We start from the raw sequence: 18709 nt of genomic DNA on the forward strand, positions 1-18709 counted from the left end.
TAAATCAATTGAACATCCCCCTGGTCTCCAGGGATTTGCCAAAAGATAATGGGCAGTAATTATGAAACCATCGCAAGGGGTTGCCAGCGGGGCTCAGAGACAGTTCCGAAGTCTGCAGACCCTTTCAAGGGGAAAACAGGAAATCATTTCATGAAGCAGCAATTTTATCCAGAACCCAGCTAGAAGAACTGTAATACTAGCTTAAGTTAAAGTGACTAACAAACAGGTGGGGTGAACAAGAGGTGCGGTACCCAGTCATCTTCTCCGACTTTCCTTGAGTCCAAAGGAACTCAACATTGGAAACACAGCTGGATACATTAATAAAGATCCCAGCTGGGCAGAGTCTAGGGAATTGAGGGTGAACAGGCCAGTCCTCCCTCTCCTCTACCTGGAAACACTGCCTATTTTCACACAGCAATTAAGGATGCCCCCTTGGGCAGCGGCCTTGGAGGTCTGGGGCAGCCATCTATCCCAGGAGGAGGAGGAAGGCTCCAGAAGAGGCTCTGGCCAGCCCACCAGGCCTGTCCCAGTTCTGTGGGGAGGAGAACTACCGCACAAAGAGTGGAGGCTTTGGCCAACATGTTGGGTGAGGGCTTTGAGGACCCAAATGTGGCCCTCACTTTGAAGACACACAGCAGCAATCTTATCCCTTAGAAGTGTCACAGAGCCTCATATGAGCTTTCAAGTAAGCTGTGGAAGTCGCGATTCCCATTTATGGGATGGGAAACTCAGGATGTCCTGCGAGCCCACATCCCAGATGGCACCATCTGAAACCAGAATCCAGCTCCTCTACCCCCGATTTCTTCTCCGTCCCCTCATCCTACCAAGTCATGTGGGCGCCCCCCACCCCCATCCCGCAGGCCTCAGTGCATAGGTGATGGCTCAGCCTTGGGGCCTGAGCTGCTGGAGACACACCGGGCCACGGCGAGGCCCAGCCCTCGGGCCTGTCTCAGGCTTCCCTCCACCGTGACAGCCACCTCACCAGATGACCAGCGTTAGTTGGGAACAGTAGCTGCTACTGGTGATAGTCACTACACACCTCCCACAAGCCTCATCTTTACCCTGGACGCTGGCCGCCGACGGGAAGCAATGTGTCCGAGTGCACACCCCGTGGAGGCTGACCCTAGGTCTGTTACTCCAAAGTCACTGGTCTCTCCTTTCTCTTTCCTGCGGCCGACTGCCTGGCACGGGACTCTGAGGCGGGAACGGAGACCGCAAAATCCCTTGGGGCCGGCACCCCCAGCCTCCGCCTTGGCGCAGACGCGCCCGTCTCTGGGATGACCCAGAGCGCACGCAGCCGGCGCGCGACCCTCCTCCTAGAGACCCGCACGCTGCCCCTGGCTCCCAGCGCACGGCCACCCCCAGCCCGACACAGCCCCCGAGTCCGCCCCCGCTACGCGCCCCGGCGCTCACCTCTCGCAGCAGACGCTCCAGGTGCGGCTCGGCCCAGGCGGCCCCGGAGCCGGGCGGCCCCGCGCGCCGCAGGAGCTCCCGCTCCTCCTCGAGCACCGCCACCCGGCCCTGCAGCGCGGCCGCCTGGACGCCCAGCAGCAGGCAGGCGGCCGCCGAGCCCATGGAGAGCAGCAGGCACAGCGCGCTCACCGCCCGCGACCCGGCCGTCGTCGCCGCGCGGCCCCCGCCGCCGCCACCGCCGCCCGCCGCGTTGCCCTTCCCCGCGTCGCCACCGCCACCGGCGCTCTCGCCTGGGCCCATGGCGCGTTCGTCGCGCGTGGACTCTCCGAAGGGACGATGCTGAGCTGGGGCTGCGGCTGAGCAGGCGAAGAACAGGCGAAACAGCCCGAGGCGCGAGGTCCCCGGGCTCGGGGCTTCGCCTGCGGGTAGCCGCGTATTCCGGCGCACGCCCCCCTCACCGCCGCCAACTCCTCCACAGCGGCCACTTTGGGCAGTTTCCTCTATGCAAATAGACCCTGCCAGAAAAGGAGCCGGGACCCACCCAGGGGAGGAGCGGCCGGGCTGGTCCCGCGCGGTGAGGGGGCGGGGGCGAGGAGGGAACTAGCTCCGGGGAGCCACCGGTCCGCGCCAGGCTGATCCCACGCGCAGCGCGCACCTCCGCCCTCACCCGCCCCTGCGCCCGCACCTCGGCCGCTGCCCCAGCCCAAGTCCGCACTGAGGACCCCAGAGGTCGGAGGGGCGCCCAACGATCCCTCGAGCCTTCTGCAGCCCACGCCTGCCTGGAGCACTCACCACTCGTGCCTTAGGAACACTCCTCTAAACTTGGGAATTAACCTTTCTGACACTTGTGAAAAGTTCAAAACTTCAAATCCTGTGGAAAACTTAGTGGGTCTGTCCTAGGTGGTGGATTAGCGCCGCTTCGTGGCGGAAAGCGACCTCTGCGCACTCACAGTTGGAAACGCAGGGTCGAGATTGAGCCAAGTAGAAATAGGCCTCTTAGAGTCTCCTCTCACGAGTTCTTATGTGCCAGACATCGGTGCGGGAAACAAAAATGGAAAGACTCTGTTTCTGGCCTAGAGAGGGCTTTTGAGAAAACTGATACTATAACGAATGGCGAAGATTCAGAAAATGAATTCCGAGTCTTGTTGAACTGATGACTTAATTCTGTATTAGAAACACAACTTGGCCAAAAATTATGATCTAGTATGCACCACACTTAACCTGTACTGCGATTCTGCTGCAAATTTAAACCACAGGGCTGAGGCAAGAAGGCTCTGGCGTACAGCCTGGGTCCACAGAACAGAACGAGTGGCACTAACAAGTCTTGGCAGGAAAGGGAGGAACTGCTGGAAGTCAGGCTGGGTTCAGATTCCTACCAGGCATATTCATGTCCTAAATGGGTCCCAGGTAACACTTCCGCTAACTCCTGTAATTCCTAAATAAAAACAACAAACCAGTAGCTCAGATCTTTGTGATTTGAGTAACCCCGCAACCATTTTGTTTTTTTCTTTTAGAAAAATACATTATATCGTCCCTCTCACTCTCTGGATATCTTCTGGTTGTCTAATTTATGTGGATACTCACCTTTTAGAATTGTTGAGTGCCTCTGGCTAATGTGTTCCTTCTCCTCCCCTTAATTCAGAGGGGAACTCCTGAGATGGCTAGATGGCTGGGGGTTATGGTTATACAGAGACAGCCTTGGCTCTGTGCTAAAGTCTAGTGTATGCCCAATAAAATGAAAAGTACTTGTGCTAAGCAAACTTGACAGTCTATTCTGAAAAGAGGCCAACACCGTCTTATAAGTCAGCACTGCATTCTTTTTTTCTTATTTTTTTTTATTTTTGAGATGAAGTCTCACTCTGTCACCCAGGCTGGAGTGCAATGGCACAATCTCGGCTATTGCAGCCTCTGCCTCTTGGATTCAAGCGATTCTCCTGCCTCAGCCTCCTGAGTAGCTGGGATTACAGGCGTGTGCCACCGTGCCCAGCTAATTTTTATATATTTAGTAGAGATGGGGTTTCACCATCTTGGCCAGGCTGGTCTTGAACTCCTGACCTCGCGATCTGCCCACCTTGGCCTCCCAAAGTGCTGAGATTACAGGCGTGAGCTACGGTGCCCAGCCGAGCACTACATTCTTACACATACGTTAACTGCACACCACCTACTTATGTATTGTTCACCTCTCCTGTGTATTGAAAAGCAAAGCTCACTGGCCCCTTGGGCCTCTGCCCTTGCCTACCACCTCACTACCTGCATTGCTACTCTCAGATCTTTGAACAGCAAGCCCCTCTTCATCCTCCTGGTCAAGGTCCTCAACCTCACTGCTTCTAAAAGACCTTCCCAGACTGCCCAATTTAAAGTGGCCAGATCCTCAGTCCCCTCAGGATTAATCAGGGAATTGGGGCAGATGAATTAAGATGGAAATGCTGTCTACAACTCATTCTAAAAGATAAAAAAGAAAATAACGTGTCCATTAGGGTCCTGGAAGAATAGATGGCATCCTCAGAGAGGGTGACTCAAGACAGCCTGAATGTAGAGCCACTTCACAAAGTAGAGACCACAGGGGCCCAGCAGGGGAGGTCAAAGCAGCACTTTGGGGGTATTGACAGTGGGAGGCCATTACCATCCCTAACTATGAACCCTGGGGAACTGGGAGCTCTAGAAGAGGGCTGCTCCATGGCAGCTGTGGCCTTTGGTTAAGGGGCACAGCCTCTGCAAAGCCATGGCTTGGAAGGGAGTGAGCTCACAGAATAAATACTCAACCGCTCTCTCCTGCTCTTTGATCTACTGGGGACTTCCAATGACCAAGCCTCCAGAGCAAGAGGCCAGCTTCCTACAGGGCAGAGAGCAGAGGCAGAAGGGTGGAGGGCAGATCTTGAGGGAGAAGAAAAAAAGAGTATCTACTAACCTATCATGTGTAGCATCACCGCCTAACAGGTAGACAGCACTTAACATCAGTACTAACCTATCATGTGTAGCATCACCGCCTAACAGGTAGACAGCACTTACATCAGTACTAACCTATCATGTGTAGCAGCACCGCCTAACAGGTAGACAGCACTTAACATCAGTACTAACCTATCATGTGTAGCATCACCGCCTAACAGGTAGACAGCACTTACATCAGTACTAACCTATCATGTGTAGCAGCACCGCCTAACAGGTAGACGGCACTTACATCAGTACTAACCTATCATGTGTAGCATCACCGCCTAACAGGTAGACAGCACTTAACATCAGTACTAACCTATCATGTGTAGCATCACCGCCTAACAGGTAGACAGCACTTACATCAGTACTAACCTATCATGTGTAGCAGCACCGCCTAACAGGTAGACAGCACTTAACATCAGTACTAACCTATCATGTGTAGCATCACCGCCTAACAGGTAGACAGCACTTAACATCAGTACTAACCTATCATGTGTAGCATCACCGCCTAACAGGTAGACAGCACTTAACATCAGTACTAACCTATCATGTGTAGCAGCACCGCCTAACAGGTAGACAGCACTTACATCAGTACTAACCTATCATGTGTAGCAGCACCGCCTAACAGGTAGACAGCACTTACATCAGTACTAACCTATCATGTGTAGCATCACCGCCTAACAGGTAGACAGCACTTAACATCAGTACTAACCTATCATGTGTAGCATCACCGCCTAACAGGTAGACAGCACTTAACATCAGTACTAACCTATCATGTGTAGCAGCACCGCCTAACAGGTAGACAGCACTTACATCAGTACTAACCTATCATGAGCAGCAGCACCGCCTAACAGGTAGACAGCACTTAACATCAGTACTAACCTATCATGTGTAGCAGGACCGCCTAACAGGTAGACGGCACTTAACATCAGTACTAACCTATCATGTGTAGCAGCACCGCCTAACAGGTAGACAGCACTTAACATCAGTACTAACCTATCATGTGTAGCATCACCGCCTAACAGGTAGACAGCACTTAACATCAGTACTAACCTATCATGTGTAGCATCACCGCCTAACAGGTAGACAGCACTTAACATCAGTACTAACCTATCATGTGTAGCAGCACCGCCTAACAGGTAGACAGCACTTACATCAGTACTAACCTATCATGTGTAGCAGCACCGCCTAACAGGTAGACAGCACTTACATCAGTACTGACCGATCATGTGTAGCAGCACCGCCTAACAGGTAGACAGCACTTAACATCAGTACTAACCTATCATGTGTAGCAGCACCGCCTAACAGGTAGACAGCACTTACATCAGTACTGACCGATCATGTGTAGCAGCACCGCCTAACAGGTAGACGGCACTTAACATCAGTACTAACCTATCATGAGCAGCACCGCCTAACAGGTAGACGGCACTTAACATCAGTACTAACCTATCATGTGTAGCAGCACCGCCTAACAGGTAGACGGCACTTAACATCAGTACTAACCTATCATGTGTAGCAGCACCGCCTAACAGGTAGACGGCACTTAACATCAGTACTAATCTATCATGTGTAGCAGCACCGCCTAACAGGTAGACGGCACTTACATCAGTACTAACCTATCATGTGTAGCAGCACCGCCTAACAGGTAGACGGCACTTAACATCAGTACTAACCTATCATGTGTAGCAGCACCGCCTAACAGGTAGACAGCACTTACATCAGTACTAACCTATCATGTGTAGCAGCACCGCCTGACAGGTAGACGGCACTTAACATCAGTACTAACCTATCATGTGTAGCAGCACCGCCTGACAGGTAGACGGCACTTAACATCAGTACTAACCTATCATGTGTAGCAGCACCGCCTAACAGGTAGACGGCACTTAACATCAGTACTAACCTATCATGTGTAGCAGCACCGCCTAACAGGTAGACGGCACTTAACATCAGTACTAATCTATCATGTGTAGCAGCACCGCCTAACAGGTAGACGGCACTTACATCAGTACTAACCTATCATGTGTAGCAGCACCGCCTAACAGGTAGACGGCACTTAACATCAGTACTAACCTATCATGTGTAGCAGCACCGCCTAACAGGTAGACAGCACTTACATCAGTACTAACCTATCATGTGTAGCAGCACCGCCTGACAGGTAGACGGCACTTAACATCAGTACTAACCTATCATGTGTAGCAGCACCGCCTGACAGGTAGACGGCACTTAACATCAGTACTAACCTTTCATGTGTAGCAGCACCGCCTAACAGGTAGACGGCACTTACATCAGTACTAACCTATGATGTGTAGCAGCACCGCCTAACAGGTAGACAGCACTTAACATCAGTACTAACCTATCATGTGTAGCAGCACCGCCTAACAGGTAGACGGCACTTAACATCAGTACTAACCTATCATGTGTAGCAGCACCGCCTAACAGGTAGACGGCACTTAACATCAGTACTAACCTATCATGAGCAGCACCGCCTAACAGGTAGACGGCACTTAACATCAGTACTAACCTATCATGTGTAGCAGCACCGCCTAACAGGTAGACGGCACTTACATCAGTACTAACCTATCATGTGTAGCAGCACCGCCTAACAGGTAGACAGCACTTAACATCAGTACTAACCTATCATGTGTAGCAGCACCGCCTAACAGGTAGACGGCACTTACATCAGTACTAACCTATCATGTGTAGCAGCACCGCCTAACAGGTAGACGGCACTTAACATCAGTACTAACCTATCATGTGTAGCATCACCGCCTAACAGGTAGATGGCACTTAACATCAGTACTAACCTATCATGTGTAGCAGCACCGCCTAACAGGTAGACAGCACTTACATCAGTACTAACCTATCATGTGTAGCAGCATCGCCTAACAGGTAGACAGCACTTACATCAGTACTAACCTATCATGTGTAGCAGCACCGCCTAACAGGTAGACAGCACTTACATCAGTACTGACCGATCATGTGTAGCAGCACCGCCTAACAGGTAGACAGCACTTAACATCAGTACTAACCTATCATGTGTAGCAGCACCGCCTAACAGGTAGACAGCACTTACATCAGTACTGACCGATCATGTGTAGCAGCACCGCCTAACAGGTAGACGGCACTTAACATCAGTACTAACCTATCATGAGCAGCACCGCCTAACAGGTAGACGGCACTTAACATCAGTACTAACCTATCATGTGTAGCAGCACCGCCTAACAGGTAGACGGCACTTAACATCAGTACTAATCTATCATGTGTAGCAGCACCGCCTAACAGGTAGACGGCACTTAACATCAGTACTAACCTATCATGTGTAGCATCACCGCCTAACAGGTAGACAGCACTTACATCAGTACTAACCTATCATGTGTAGCAGCACCGCCTAACAGGTAGACGGCACTTAACATCAGTACTAACCTATCATGTGTAGCATCACCGCCTAACAGGTAGACAGCACTTACATCAGTACTAACCTATCATGTGTAGCAGCACCGCCTAACAGGTAGACGGCACTTAACATCAGTACTAACCTATCATGTGTAGCAGCACCGCCTAACAGGTAGACAGCACTTACATCAGTACTAACCTATCATGTGTAGCAGCACCGCCTGACAGGTAGACGGCACTTAACATCAGTACTAACCTATCATGTGTAGCAGCACCGCCTGACAGGTAGACGGCACTTAACATCAGTACTAACCTATCATGTGTAGCAGCACCGCCTAACAGGTAGACGGCACTTACATCAGTACTAACCTATGATGTGTAGCAGCACCGCCTAACAGGTAGACAGCACTTAACATCAGTACTAACCTATCATGTGTAGCAGCACCGCCTAACAGGTAGACGGCACTTAACATCAGTACTAACCTATCATGTGTAGCAGCACCGCCTAACAGGTAGACGGCACTTAACATCAGTACTAACCTATCATGAGCAGCACCGCCTAACAGGTAGACGGCACTTAACATCAGTACTAACCTATCATGTGTAGCAGCACCGCCTAACAGGTAGACGGCACTTACATCAGTACTAACCTATCATGTGTAGCAGCACCGCCTAACAGGTAGACAGCACTTAACATCAGTACTAACCTATCATGTGTAGCAGCACCGCCTAACAGGTAGACAGCACTTACATCAGTACTAACCTATCATGTGTAGCAGCACCGCCTAACAGGTAGACGGCACTTAACATCAGTACTAACCTATCATGTGTAGCATCACCGCCTAACAGGTAGATGGCACTTAACATCAGTACTAACCTATCATGTGTAGCAGCACCGCCTAACAGGTAGACGGCACTTAACATCAGTACTAACCTATCATGTGTAGCATCACCGCCTAACAGGTAGTCAGCACTTAACATCAGTACTAACCTATCATGTGTAGCAGCACCGCCTATCAGGTAGACAGCACTTACATCAGTACTAACCTATCATGTGTAGCAGCACCGCCTAACAGGTAGACAGCACTTACATCAGTACTAACCTATCATGTGTAGCAGCACCGCCTAACAGGTAGACGGCACTTAACATCAGTACTAACCTATCATGTGTAGCAGCACCACGTAACAGGTAGACAGCAGTTACATCAGTACTAACCTATCATGTGTAGCAGCACCACCTAACAGGTAGACAGCACTTACATCAGTACTAACCTATCATGTGTAGCAGCACCACCTAACAGGGAGACAGCACTTACATCAGTACTAACCTATCATGTGTAGCAGAACCGCCTAACAGTTAGACAGCACTTACATCAGTAGTAACCTATCACGTGTAGCAGCACCGCCTAACAGGTAGACAGCACTTACATCAGTCCCGCTACTGCTGCCTATGAATGGCTAACTTGCCAGCAATAGACTAAACAAGGCACTCAGGGAGACCGACTGGCCACCTGGTGGCAAACGAACCACTTTGGATTCCCTTCCTCCTGGAAGGGTCAGTGGTTTGTCCCTCACAGGGATAACACCAAGCATGGGCTTGTCTTTCCTGCCTGCAGAGTCTCAGCCAGCATCACTATCCTTACAGAATGCCCAACCCACAGGTACGGGATCTGACACATGACCACACCCAACCAGGGCACCCACTTTACAGTAAATGTGTGGGGTGAGCCCATGGACCAAGGAATCCACTGGTTGTATTGACCCTGCACTGGTCAGGAGCGACCAGCCACACAGAATACTGGAACTGCCTTCTGAAGGCACAGATGAAGCACCATCTCAGAGGCCACTCCCTGAAGGATGCAGTGTCATCTCTCAGGATGTAGTGTATGCACTAAATCGGAACCTCTCTCTGATGCTGTGTTCCCAGTAAGGATACGTGGGAAACCAGGGATAGAATACTCCAGGAACCCAGGGGTAGAAGCACTAGCCATCCCTCCCCACGACCTCATGGGGCGTTGTGCCTGCTATTCCAACTAGGTTCAAGAGGGCTGGAGGTCCTAGTTCTCAAAGGGTTTACATTCTTGCCGGGACACACCATAGGGGTTCCATTAAACTACAAGCTATGGCTGCCACCCAGAGCACTCTGAACTCTGTATATAGGAACCTGAAATCAGGAAGACACCATCTGGCAGAGGCAACTGACCCTAATGAGGAGAACGAGGTAGGGCTGCTTTTATCCAATGGGGGCAGGAAAGAATAGGCTGGGCACTTCATGATACTCCTTTGCCCCATTGCAACTGGAACAAAAGCACGTAGCAGCCCTGGCCTGACGATCAACAAATGCTCAGACTGTTGGAGATAAAGGAGCATAACAAAATATTTTATAAAATAGGGATTATTTGGGTCGGGGGGTTGACAACCACTGAAGAGGTAATGTTAATAATGAAAAGGTTCAAATATGTTCAAACTGCTGTTCAAGAAGGCATGACTATGTAATCCAGTTTATAAAAATTGTCAGCAGAAAATTGTTTAAATTAAGCCAAAGGTTTAAAGGGATAGCAAAGGGTTTTTTTGTTTGTTTTTTAAGGCAATGTAATTTTAAAATGATTTTTTAAAAAGGCAATGTTTGGTGATACTGAGGAGATGACTTTGCTTCAGAAGCTAACACTTTCTGAAAAAATGCTGACAAATCTTCCCAGTCGGAAAAAGGTTAGCTTCCTAGATATGTCTCCAGATGGCATTATAATCTATAAAAAGTTAGAAAAGATAAATGCTGAAATAGAAAAAAAGAATAAAAGACAGATTCATAGCAAAAAGGATTCGCCTTCAAGACAGCAATCAAATGGTCATGGACATCGCCATCAGAGAGGCTACTCAAGATTCAGAAGCAACTCTGAGGAAGGAAATCATGATAAAAAACCATCCCAAGAAACTTCTGGATTGAAATCTGGACAACACCCTTTAAATAGGCAACCTTTATTTGAGCAATGACAATTATAAGGCCCACGCAGAGAAGAATCAAGGCCAATCAGAGGGGAACCAGCATCAATCAGAAGGAAATCTGGACAAATCAGAAGGATCTCAGAGCCAACAAGAAAATCATCATTCTGAGCAATCCCAAAACCACTTAAACAGATCTCATTGTCAATCAGAGAAATCTCAAGGGCAACTAAAGAGATCTCATAGCCAATCTGAGAGATCTCATGGCCAATCTAAGAGATCTCGTGGTCACACAGAGAGATCTTATAGCCACTCAGAAAGATCTCATGGCCAATCAGAGAGATCTCATGGTCACTCACAGAGATCTCATGGCCAATCAGAGAGATCTCATGGTCACTCACAGAGATCTCATGGTCACTCAAAGAGTTCTAGCCACTCAGAGAGCTCTCATGGCCAATCAGAGAGATCTCATGGTCACTCAGAGAGATCTTGTGGTCACTCAAAGAGATCTCATAGACACTCAGAGAGATCTCATGGACACTCAGAGAGATCTCATGGTCACTCACAGAGATCTCTTGGTCACTCAGAGAAAGCTCATAGCCACTCAGAGAGATCTCGTGGTCACTCACAGAGATCTCATAGCCACTCAGAGAGCTCTCATGGCCAATCAGAGAGATCTCATGGTCACTCAAAGAGATATCATAACCACTCAGAGAGATCTCATGGCCACTCAGAGAGATCTCATGGTCACTCAAAGAGATCTAGCCACTCAGAGAGATCTCATGGCCAATCAGAGAGATCTCATGGTCACTCAAAGAGATCTAGCCACTCATAGAGATCTCATGGCCAATCAGAGAGATCTCATGGTCACTCAAAGAGATTTCATAGCCACTCAGAGAGACCTCATGATCACTCAGAGAGATCTCATAGTCACTCAGAGAGATCTCGTAGTCACTCAGAGAGATATCGTGGCCAATCAGAGAGGTCTTGTAGTTGCTCAAAGATATCTCATAGCCACTCAGAGAGATCTTGTGGCCACTCAGGGAGATCTTGTAGCCCCTCAGAGAGATCTTGTGGTCAATCAGAGAAATCTTATAGTCCCTCAGAGAGATCTCATAGCCACTCAGAGAGATCCCATTGTCTCTCAGAGAGATCTCATGGTCACTCAGAAAGATCTCGTAGCTACTCAGAGAGTTCTCATAGCCACTCAGAGAGATCTCGTAGCCGTTCAGAGATCTCATAGTCACTCAGAGAGATCTCATGGCCACCCAAAGAAATTTCATGGTCACCCAGATCTCATGGCCATGCAGGGAGATCTCATGGCTAATCAGAAAGATATCAGAGATACTCACCAGGTAAATATACAATGACTTCTTAATCATCAGAACAATGTGTCAAATGATGTGGAAATAGAAAAGCATATATCTATATTCTAATGGTTAAATATGTATTTGTTGAAACAGACATATTTTGAGACAAAGACATTATTAGAATGGAGGTAATATATACATGCTGTCAATGTTCTTTCAACTTAATGTCCTCTAAACTATCATCCAGTTACCCAAGATGTCCCATTAAGTTGTTCCACGTAGGTCTGCTTTCCCTGGAAGAGCGCCATGTACTCATCCTTTCCTATTGGGCCTTCCCTACAATCAGAATATATTGACTCAGTGTCCTGTCCTTCTTGGACATTCCAACCTGGTAGGCAAGCTAATCTAGCAACTAACTGCCAAATTGATAATATATAATCTATGATAATGAATATATATGTTTTCCACTTCTATCTCCTGCCTAAACAGTCCTCAGAGAGTCCTTAGCAGACAAATGATGTACCTTTGGGCAGCTGACCTTTCTGCTTTCCTCAAATCAGACCATAGGAGAGGATATATTCTATGCATAGATGTATTGCTAACCTTCTGAATATATTTTGAATACATTTATATATTCATTGTTGCCTTTTTAGTTTTATAGGGTCTACCCTATCGAAAGAAACAGAAATTTAAATGTACTGTGAGTTGAGTTTTTAAAACCACAAGATATGTTTATTGCAATTTGTTTGGTTATTTGAATTACTCAGTGATTGCCTTGTTTGTATTAACTATGAATGTCTAGTATTTCAGGTTCATATTAACTGCTGCACAAAATTGCTCACTTCAGCTAAAAAAAAATTATTTCCTGCCGGGCGCAGTGGCTCATGCCTATAATCCCAGCATTTTGGGAGGCAGAGACGTGCGGATCACTTGAAGTCAGAAGTTCAAAACTAGCCTAGCCAACATGGTGAAACCCTGTTTCTACTAAAAATGCAAAAGTTAGTCAGGCATGGTGGTAAGCACCTGTAATCCCAGCTACTAGGGAGGCTGAGGCAGGAGAATTGCTTGAACCCGGATGGCACAGGTTGCAATGAGTGGAGATTGTACCACTGCACTCTAGACTGGGTGACAGAGCAAGACTCTGTCTCAAAAAAAAAAAATTTCCAAGATATGTGTATGAATTATTGTGTATGTAGACAATGTCTGATGCGGGCATCATTTTAATGCAAAAGATCCCATCCTACTTATATTAGCAGTATACACATAATTTGCTATAAAAATTAAAATATTTAACACTGATGACAAGCAATTCATATTTCTGCAATTATTAGGGATTTGTACACATTTAACATCAGTTTTTGTCAGGTAGTATAATACTTCCATTAAGGCACTGAAAATTCTATTTAAAAGTTATTGTCTATTGACATATTCCTATTGTTTTGCAAATACATTTTAAAATATAATGAACAGGTCCATTTGGTGTTTTTTGTTTATGTTCTATTAAAATTTTTTGTTATTCTCAGCACAAATAGGCACCACCTGAATGGTTAAGGTTAAATTAATCACATGTAGAGTTATTACTAAAGAATACATAAATTACAGAAAATTAACATGTATTAATTGATCTTTTGGAGACTAATTATTCTGCTCCATAACTTTCCATTCTAATATGTATTAGAATAACAATAAGTTGACCAGATGAGTTTAATAGCATCCTTCAGAACTGGAATTTGCTTCTATGCCAAGTATAAAATAAAGACTTCAGTAATTTCATGATCCCACTCAAAATCTTCTCCTCAGGCCAGCTTCACCAGAAGGTGAAGACATACTGGAGAGGCTACATTTCTACTTTAAACAAACAGGTTAATATAGAAGGCCAATGTGGCCTTAATACATAGCTGGGCAAACACCTCAAATAAAATATGATAGCATATACAGAATATTATTTATTTGTGAAGTTTGGAATAACTATTTTCATTTTTGAAAACTGATATGACTCCCAATAAAAACTCTAAACAGGATTTATGCAAAAAAAAAATAATAAAATAAAAATAAAATAAAATAAAAAAAATAAAAAGGCAATGTTAAAAAAGGCGCCAGGTTTTGATTCAATGCCTAGATTCTAGTTCTGGCTCCCTTCATATCTCACAGTATAAACCGAAACAAGCTATAGACCCTCACTTTTTATTTAACTTCTTTTTTTAGACATGGGGGTCTCACTATATTGCCCAGGCTGGTCTTGAACTCCGGGAGTTAAGCAATCCTTCTGCCTTGGCCTCCCAAATGCTGGGATTACAAGTGTGAGCCACCATGCCTGGCCACCTTTTAGTTTTTAAAACAGATACTGACATGGACCAGATTTACTATCCTACTATTTGAAACAAATAAAAGGCCAAGAAAACTGTATAAACATCAGTTTTTCAGACACGAGACATCAGGAAACAAAGATCAGTGATTCTTGGGAGATGAGAGACAAAGTGAACCCGAGGATTTCCGTAGGTTCCTACTCTGGAGAGATTTTCCAGGACACAATGCAGGTGGAGCCAGCTAAAGGTAAAGAGAGAGAGCTGAGTCCAGGGAGGCCAAAGCAGTTCGAATTTGCGGAGAGGGGAGAGCTGCACAGAGAACAAGAGATCTGCAACTAGTCCCTCTGAAGCCTTCACCTGATGAAGCATCAGCATGCGTGTGTGAGGCACCGACCCGAGGCCAGGATGGAATAACCCAAAAGGATTAGACTCTAGTAATTGGCAAATACAAACCCCACAGCTCACACAAAGCAGACATAGTTCTTCCTACCAACCAGTGTGGAAAACCTGATAACTCAGAGAACATTGGGTACTCAAAAGGCTTTTGCCTGAGTAATGGGGAAATAACTAGCCCTAGGCTAAATGCTGCCCTGGTCCTGTCTAACAAAGCTTAACACCCAAACCCAAAGAGCTCAAACTGATTCAAACACTGAATCATGTCCCACAATAAAGCATATAGAATTTTACCCAATAAGGTAAAAGGGAAAATTACCAGGCATGCAAAGCAGCAAGAAAATATGACCCATAATAGAAGAAAACGCAATCAATCAAAACCAACCCAGAAATGACACAGATAACAGAATTAGTAGTAAGCAAAGCTATTAAAAGCTCTAACTGTATTCCATATGTTCACAGAACTAGAGGGAAGATTTCACGTTAAGTAGAGACATGAAAGATGTCTTTTAAAAAGACTTAAAAATTTCTAGAGATTAAAATGGTAATGTTTGAGGTGAAAATACATTGGATGACATTAAAGGCAAATTAGACACTGGAGCAAAAGGCTTGCTTTTGTCATTCCCAAAACCATACTCGCTCACGTTGTCTTTAGCTAGAAGCAAACCAAGCAGCTTTTGAAAATGCTTGATTTTTTTGTTTTAAAAACGCTACAATGGAAAAATGTTTAAGTCACCTGGGTGGCCAGGGCAGGGGGATCTTATAAAAATCTATTAATCTTTATTCCATTTTGTTACACTGACTGCTGGCCTATGGCATTCTAGCCTCAAAGCGTATTTAATTCAAATGTTCATTATTAAATCTATGCAATCTATGCCTCACTTTTTTTTTTTTGAGGCTGAGTTTTGCTTTTGTCACCAGGCTGGGGTACAATGGCACAACTTTGGCTCACTGCAACCTCCATCTCCCGGGTTCAAGGGATTCTCCTGCCTCAGTCTCCCAAGTAGCTGGGATTACAAGTGCCTACCACCATGTCTAGCTAATTTTTGTATTTTTAGTAGAGATGGGGTTTTGTCATGTTGGCTAGGCTGGTCTCGAACTCCTGACCTCAGGTGATCCACCCATCTTGGCCTCCCAAAGTGCTGGGATTACAGGTGTGAGCCACCATGCCTAGCCTTCTCAGTCTTTTAATTAGTTAGATTTCTCACCAGAATTAACCATTAAAACCAAGAAAGGAGTGAATGTTAAAAAAAAAAAAATCAATCTGAATGGTCAACACACTTGTTAAATACAAATTTCTTTCAAAGTTCTGCTCCTTCCAATTTCAGTGAAATGCTGCAATAAAAACATTAATGGATCAAAAATAGAATTGACAGTAATTTCTGGTGCCATAAAGAATAATTAACATGACTTAAAAAATGAGAAGTTGGCCAGGCATGGTGGCTCACACCTGTAATCCCAGCACTCTGGGAGACCAAGGCAGGTGGATCGCCTGAGGTCAGGAGTTACCAAACTGGCCAATATGGTGAAACCCCGTCTCTACTAAAAATATAAAAATTAGCTGGGCGTACTGGCGCATGCCTATAATCCCAGCTACTCGGAAGGCTGAGGCAGGAGAATCACCTGAATCCGGGAGGCCGAGGTTTTCATGATCTGAGATCGCACCATTGCACTGTAGCCTGGGCAACAAAAGCAAAACTCCATCTCAAGTAAAACAAACAAACAAAAAACAAGACGTTGTCTGGGTTAAAACATTCATAGAAAAAGTAACTGCTACTTTCTAGTGGAACTACCAAATGCCAGGTAATCTGCTAGATGATTCAATCACCCCGTAACATAGATACCACTTCTAAGTAATCCCAAGTAACAAAGTAAAATTATTTTACTTGGTTGCATGTCAGAGAGGATCTGAGACTAAAGTTCTAAACTTGGTGCCAGAAAATCCAAGTCCTTTCAATACACTAAACTGCTACCTCAAGGAATTAGATGAAAGGTAAGAAATGAAGAGCAAAGAGCTAAAACCTTTATATCACAGTTTCAACCCAGAGGCTTAATTCCAGGTTAACTTTTTTTTTTAAGACAGGTGCTGCATTCTTCCCATTTTGTCACTTCAGGAAGTACACCATCTAGTTATCAAACTTAGGTTGTGACTGATCACTGAGTTCAGGCATTGCCAGCCCAATCCCTCCATGATAAAGTCCCCTGATACGATTTGGCTCTGGGTCCCAACCCAAATCTCAGCTTGAATTATGATCCCCATGTGTGAAGGAAGGTGGGTGATTGGATCATGGGGGTAGTTACCCCATGCTGTTCTCATGATAGGGAGTCTTCACAAGATCTGATGGTTTTATAAGGGGCTCTTATAAAACCATCACTTCTTTCTCCTGCCACCATGTAAGATGTGCCTGCTTCCCCTTCTGTCATGACTGTAAGTTTCCTGAGGCCTCCCCAGTTATGTGAAACTGTGAGGCAATTAAACTTCCTTCCTTTATAAATTAGCAAGTCTCGAAAGTAGTAGCTTTACAGCAGTGTGAAAACAGACTAATACATCCTCCAATTTTTCACCCAATGATTTAGCCTCTGATGATTAGGTGCCTGGATGCATTATTTTATTAAAAGTTGCAATATATTTCAAACATCCCTACTGAATTTATTATAATAAATTCTGCTTAAAAATAATGTTTTATAGTCAATTTGTTTGAATTGGGACCAGAGTCCAGCTCATTCTATTTTTTTGCTAATAAAACTGGGTCATTTGTTTTCAAGAATTTCCCATATTCAATATTTCATCATAGTGACATTCATTCCACTAGTCCTGTCTTGACTGGGTCCTGATTCAAACCAATCAACTATAAAATGGCATTTTCTTCACACATTCATGAAACTTTAAATATGGACTGAATATCAGATGTTAGATATCATAGTGACATTATGAGAAAATATTTACCTGTTAAAAGTATTTTAAGAATTAAATACCATATTTTACTGTATTATGTCACATTCCATAATTTAAAAAATTTATCAAATTATTTTAATTAAAACAAAACTCATAATCAAAAATTATGAGTGATATAATATGGTATCTGGCATTTATATTTAAATACAACAGGGAACTTAAATTGGGTAAAAGGAACAAAATTTGCAAAACGTTTTTAATTCTTGAAGCTGGGCTATATGTATATAGAAATTCATTATTCTGTTTGACTTTCACATTCTATTTTTTAAAAATTACTCCCTAATACAGAACTGGCCAACTCTCCCAAACGACTTAAACTGAGTATATTCTTATTAGGGGAATTTAAAGCCTGGATTGACAGTTACAAAACTAACCTTACTTTTGCACATTACATTCCCTTTACTTGAAAAACGGACAGGCCATGCACAGTGGCTCATGTCTGTAGTCTCAGCAACTTTGGGAGGTTAAGGCGAAAGGATTGCTTGAGCCCAGGAGTGTGAGGCTGCAGTAAGCTGTGATTGCACCAATGCACTCCAGCCTGGGTGAAAAAGTGAGACCTCAGCTCTAAAAACAATCAAACCAAATGAACTCCAACAAAACCAACCAACCAACCAAATTCAGAAAACTATATTAAGACCTTTCAGGGATTTAGGTGGAGATCAACTTCTTAAAAAGTGATCAAATGACCAAAAAAAAAAAAAAAAATCTTTAAGACTTAAATTGTTTGCAAATATAGGCTCTACTAGGACTATAATTGTCAGCTATTATTGATAATGAATTCTTCTGACTACAATATATGAAAATGTAGCTTCTTTAAATCAAGTACTAGACGTTTGAAGTATTTCACTTGCACCAAATTTTGTGGGAATCAGAATTGTGAAACAGGGAGTTAAAACCAAGGTCACCTAACTGCCAAAGTGTTTCTTCATTCCAGGATGTCAAAATAAGACTTAAATATTGGTATCTGCCTATCTACTTAAAAATGTTATGTTTTCAACTGGCCATGCAATGTTTAACTCATTTAGTAAATAAAAATTTGAATAAATGAAGGTATTAACCTGGGTTTT

General features: G+C 45.0%; 1 protein-coding gene across 1 annotated transcript; it reads left to right on the plus strand.

The window, feature by feature from the left end:
• The first annotated feature begins 10380 nt into the window (after window positions 1-10380).
• Window positions 10381-12055, plus strand: LOC135275161 (leucine zipper protein 4-like). The gene is given in 5 exon segments (XM_064376533.1): window positions 10381-10724; window positions 10726-11108; window positions 11194-11269; window positions 11555-11661; window positions 11988-12055. Coding segments are annotated over 5 exon segments (978 nt in total).
• The last annotated feature ends 6654 nt before the right edge of the window (window positions 12056-18709 follow it).

This window comes from Aotus nancymaae, unplaced genomic scaffold (genome assembly GCF_030222135.1).
Source record: "Aotus nancymaae isolate 86718 unplaced genomic scaffold, 86718_ANA_hifiasm-v0.15.2.pri h1tg000015l_1, whole genome shotgun sequence".
Lineage (NCBI taxonomy): Eukaryota > Metazoa > Chordata > Mammalia > Primates > Aotidae > Aotus > Aotus nancymaae.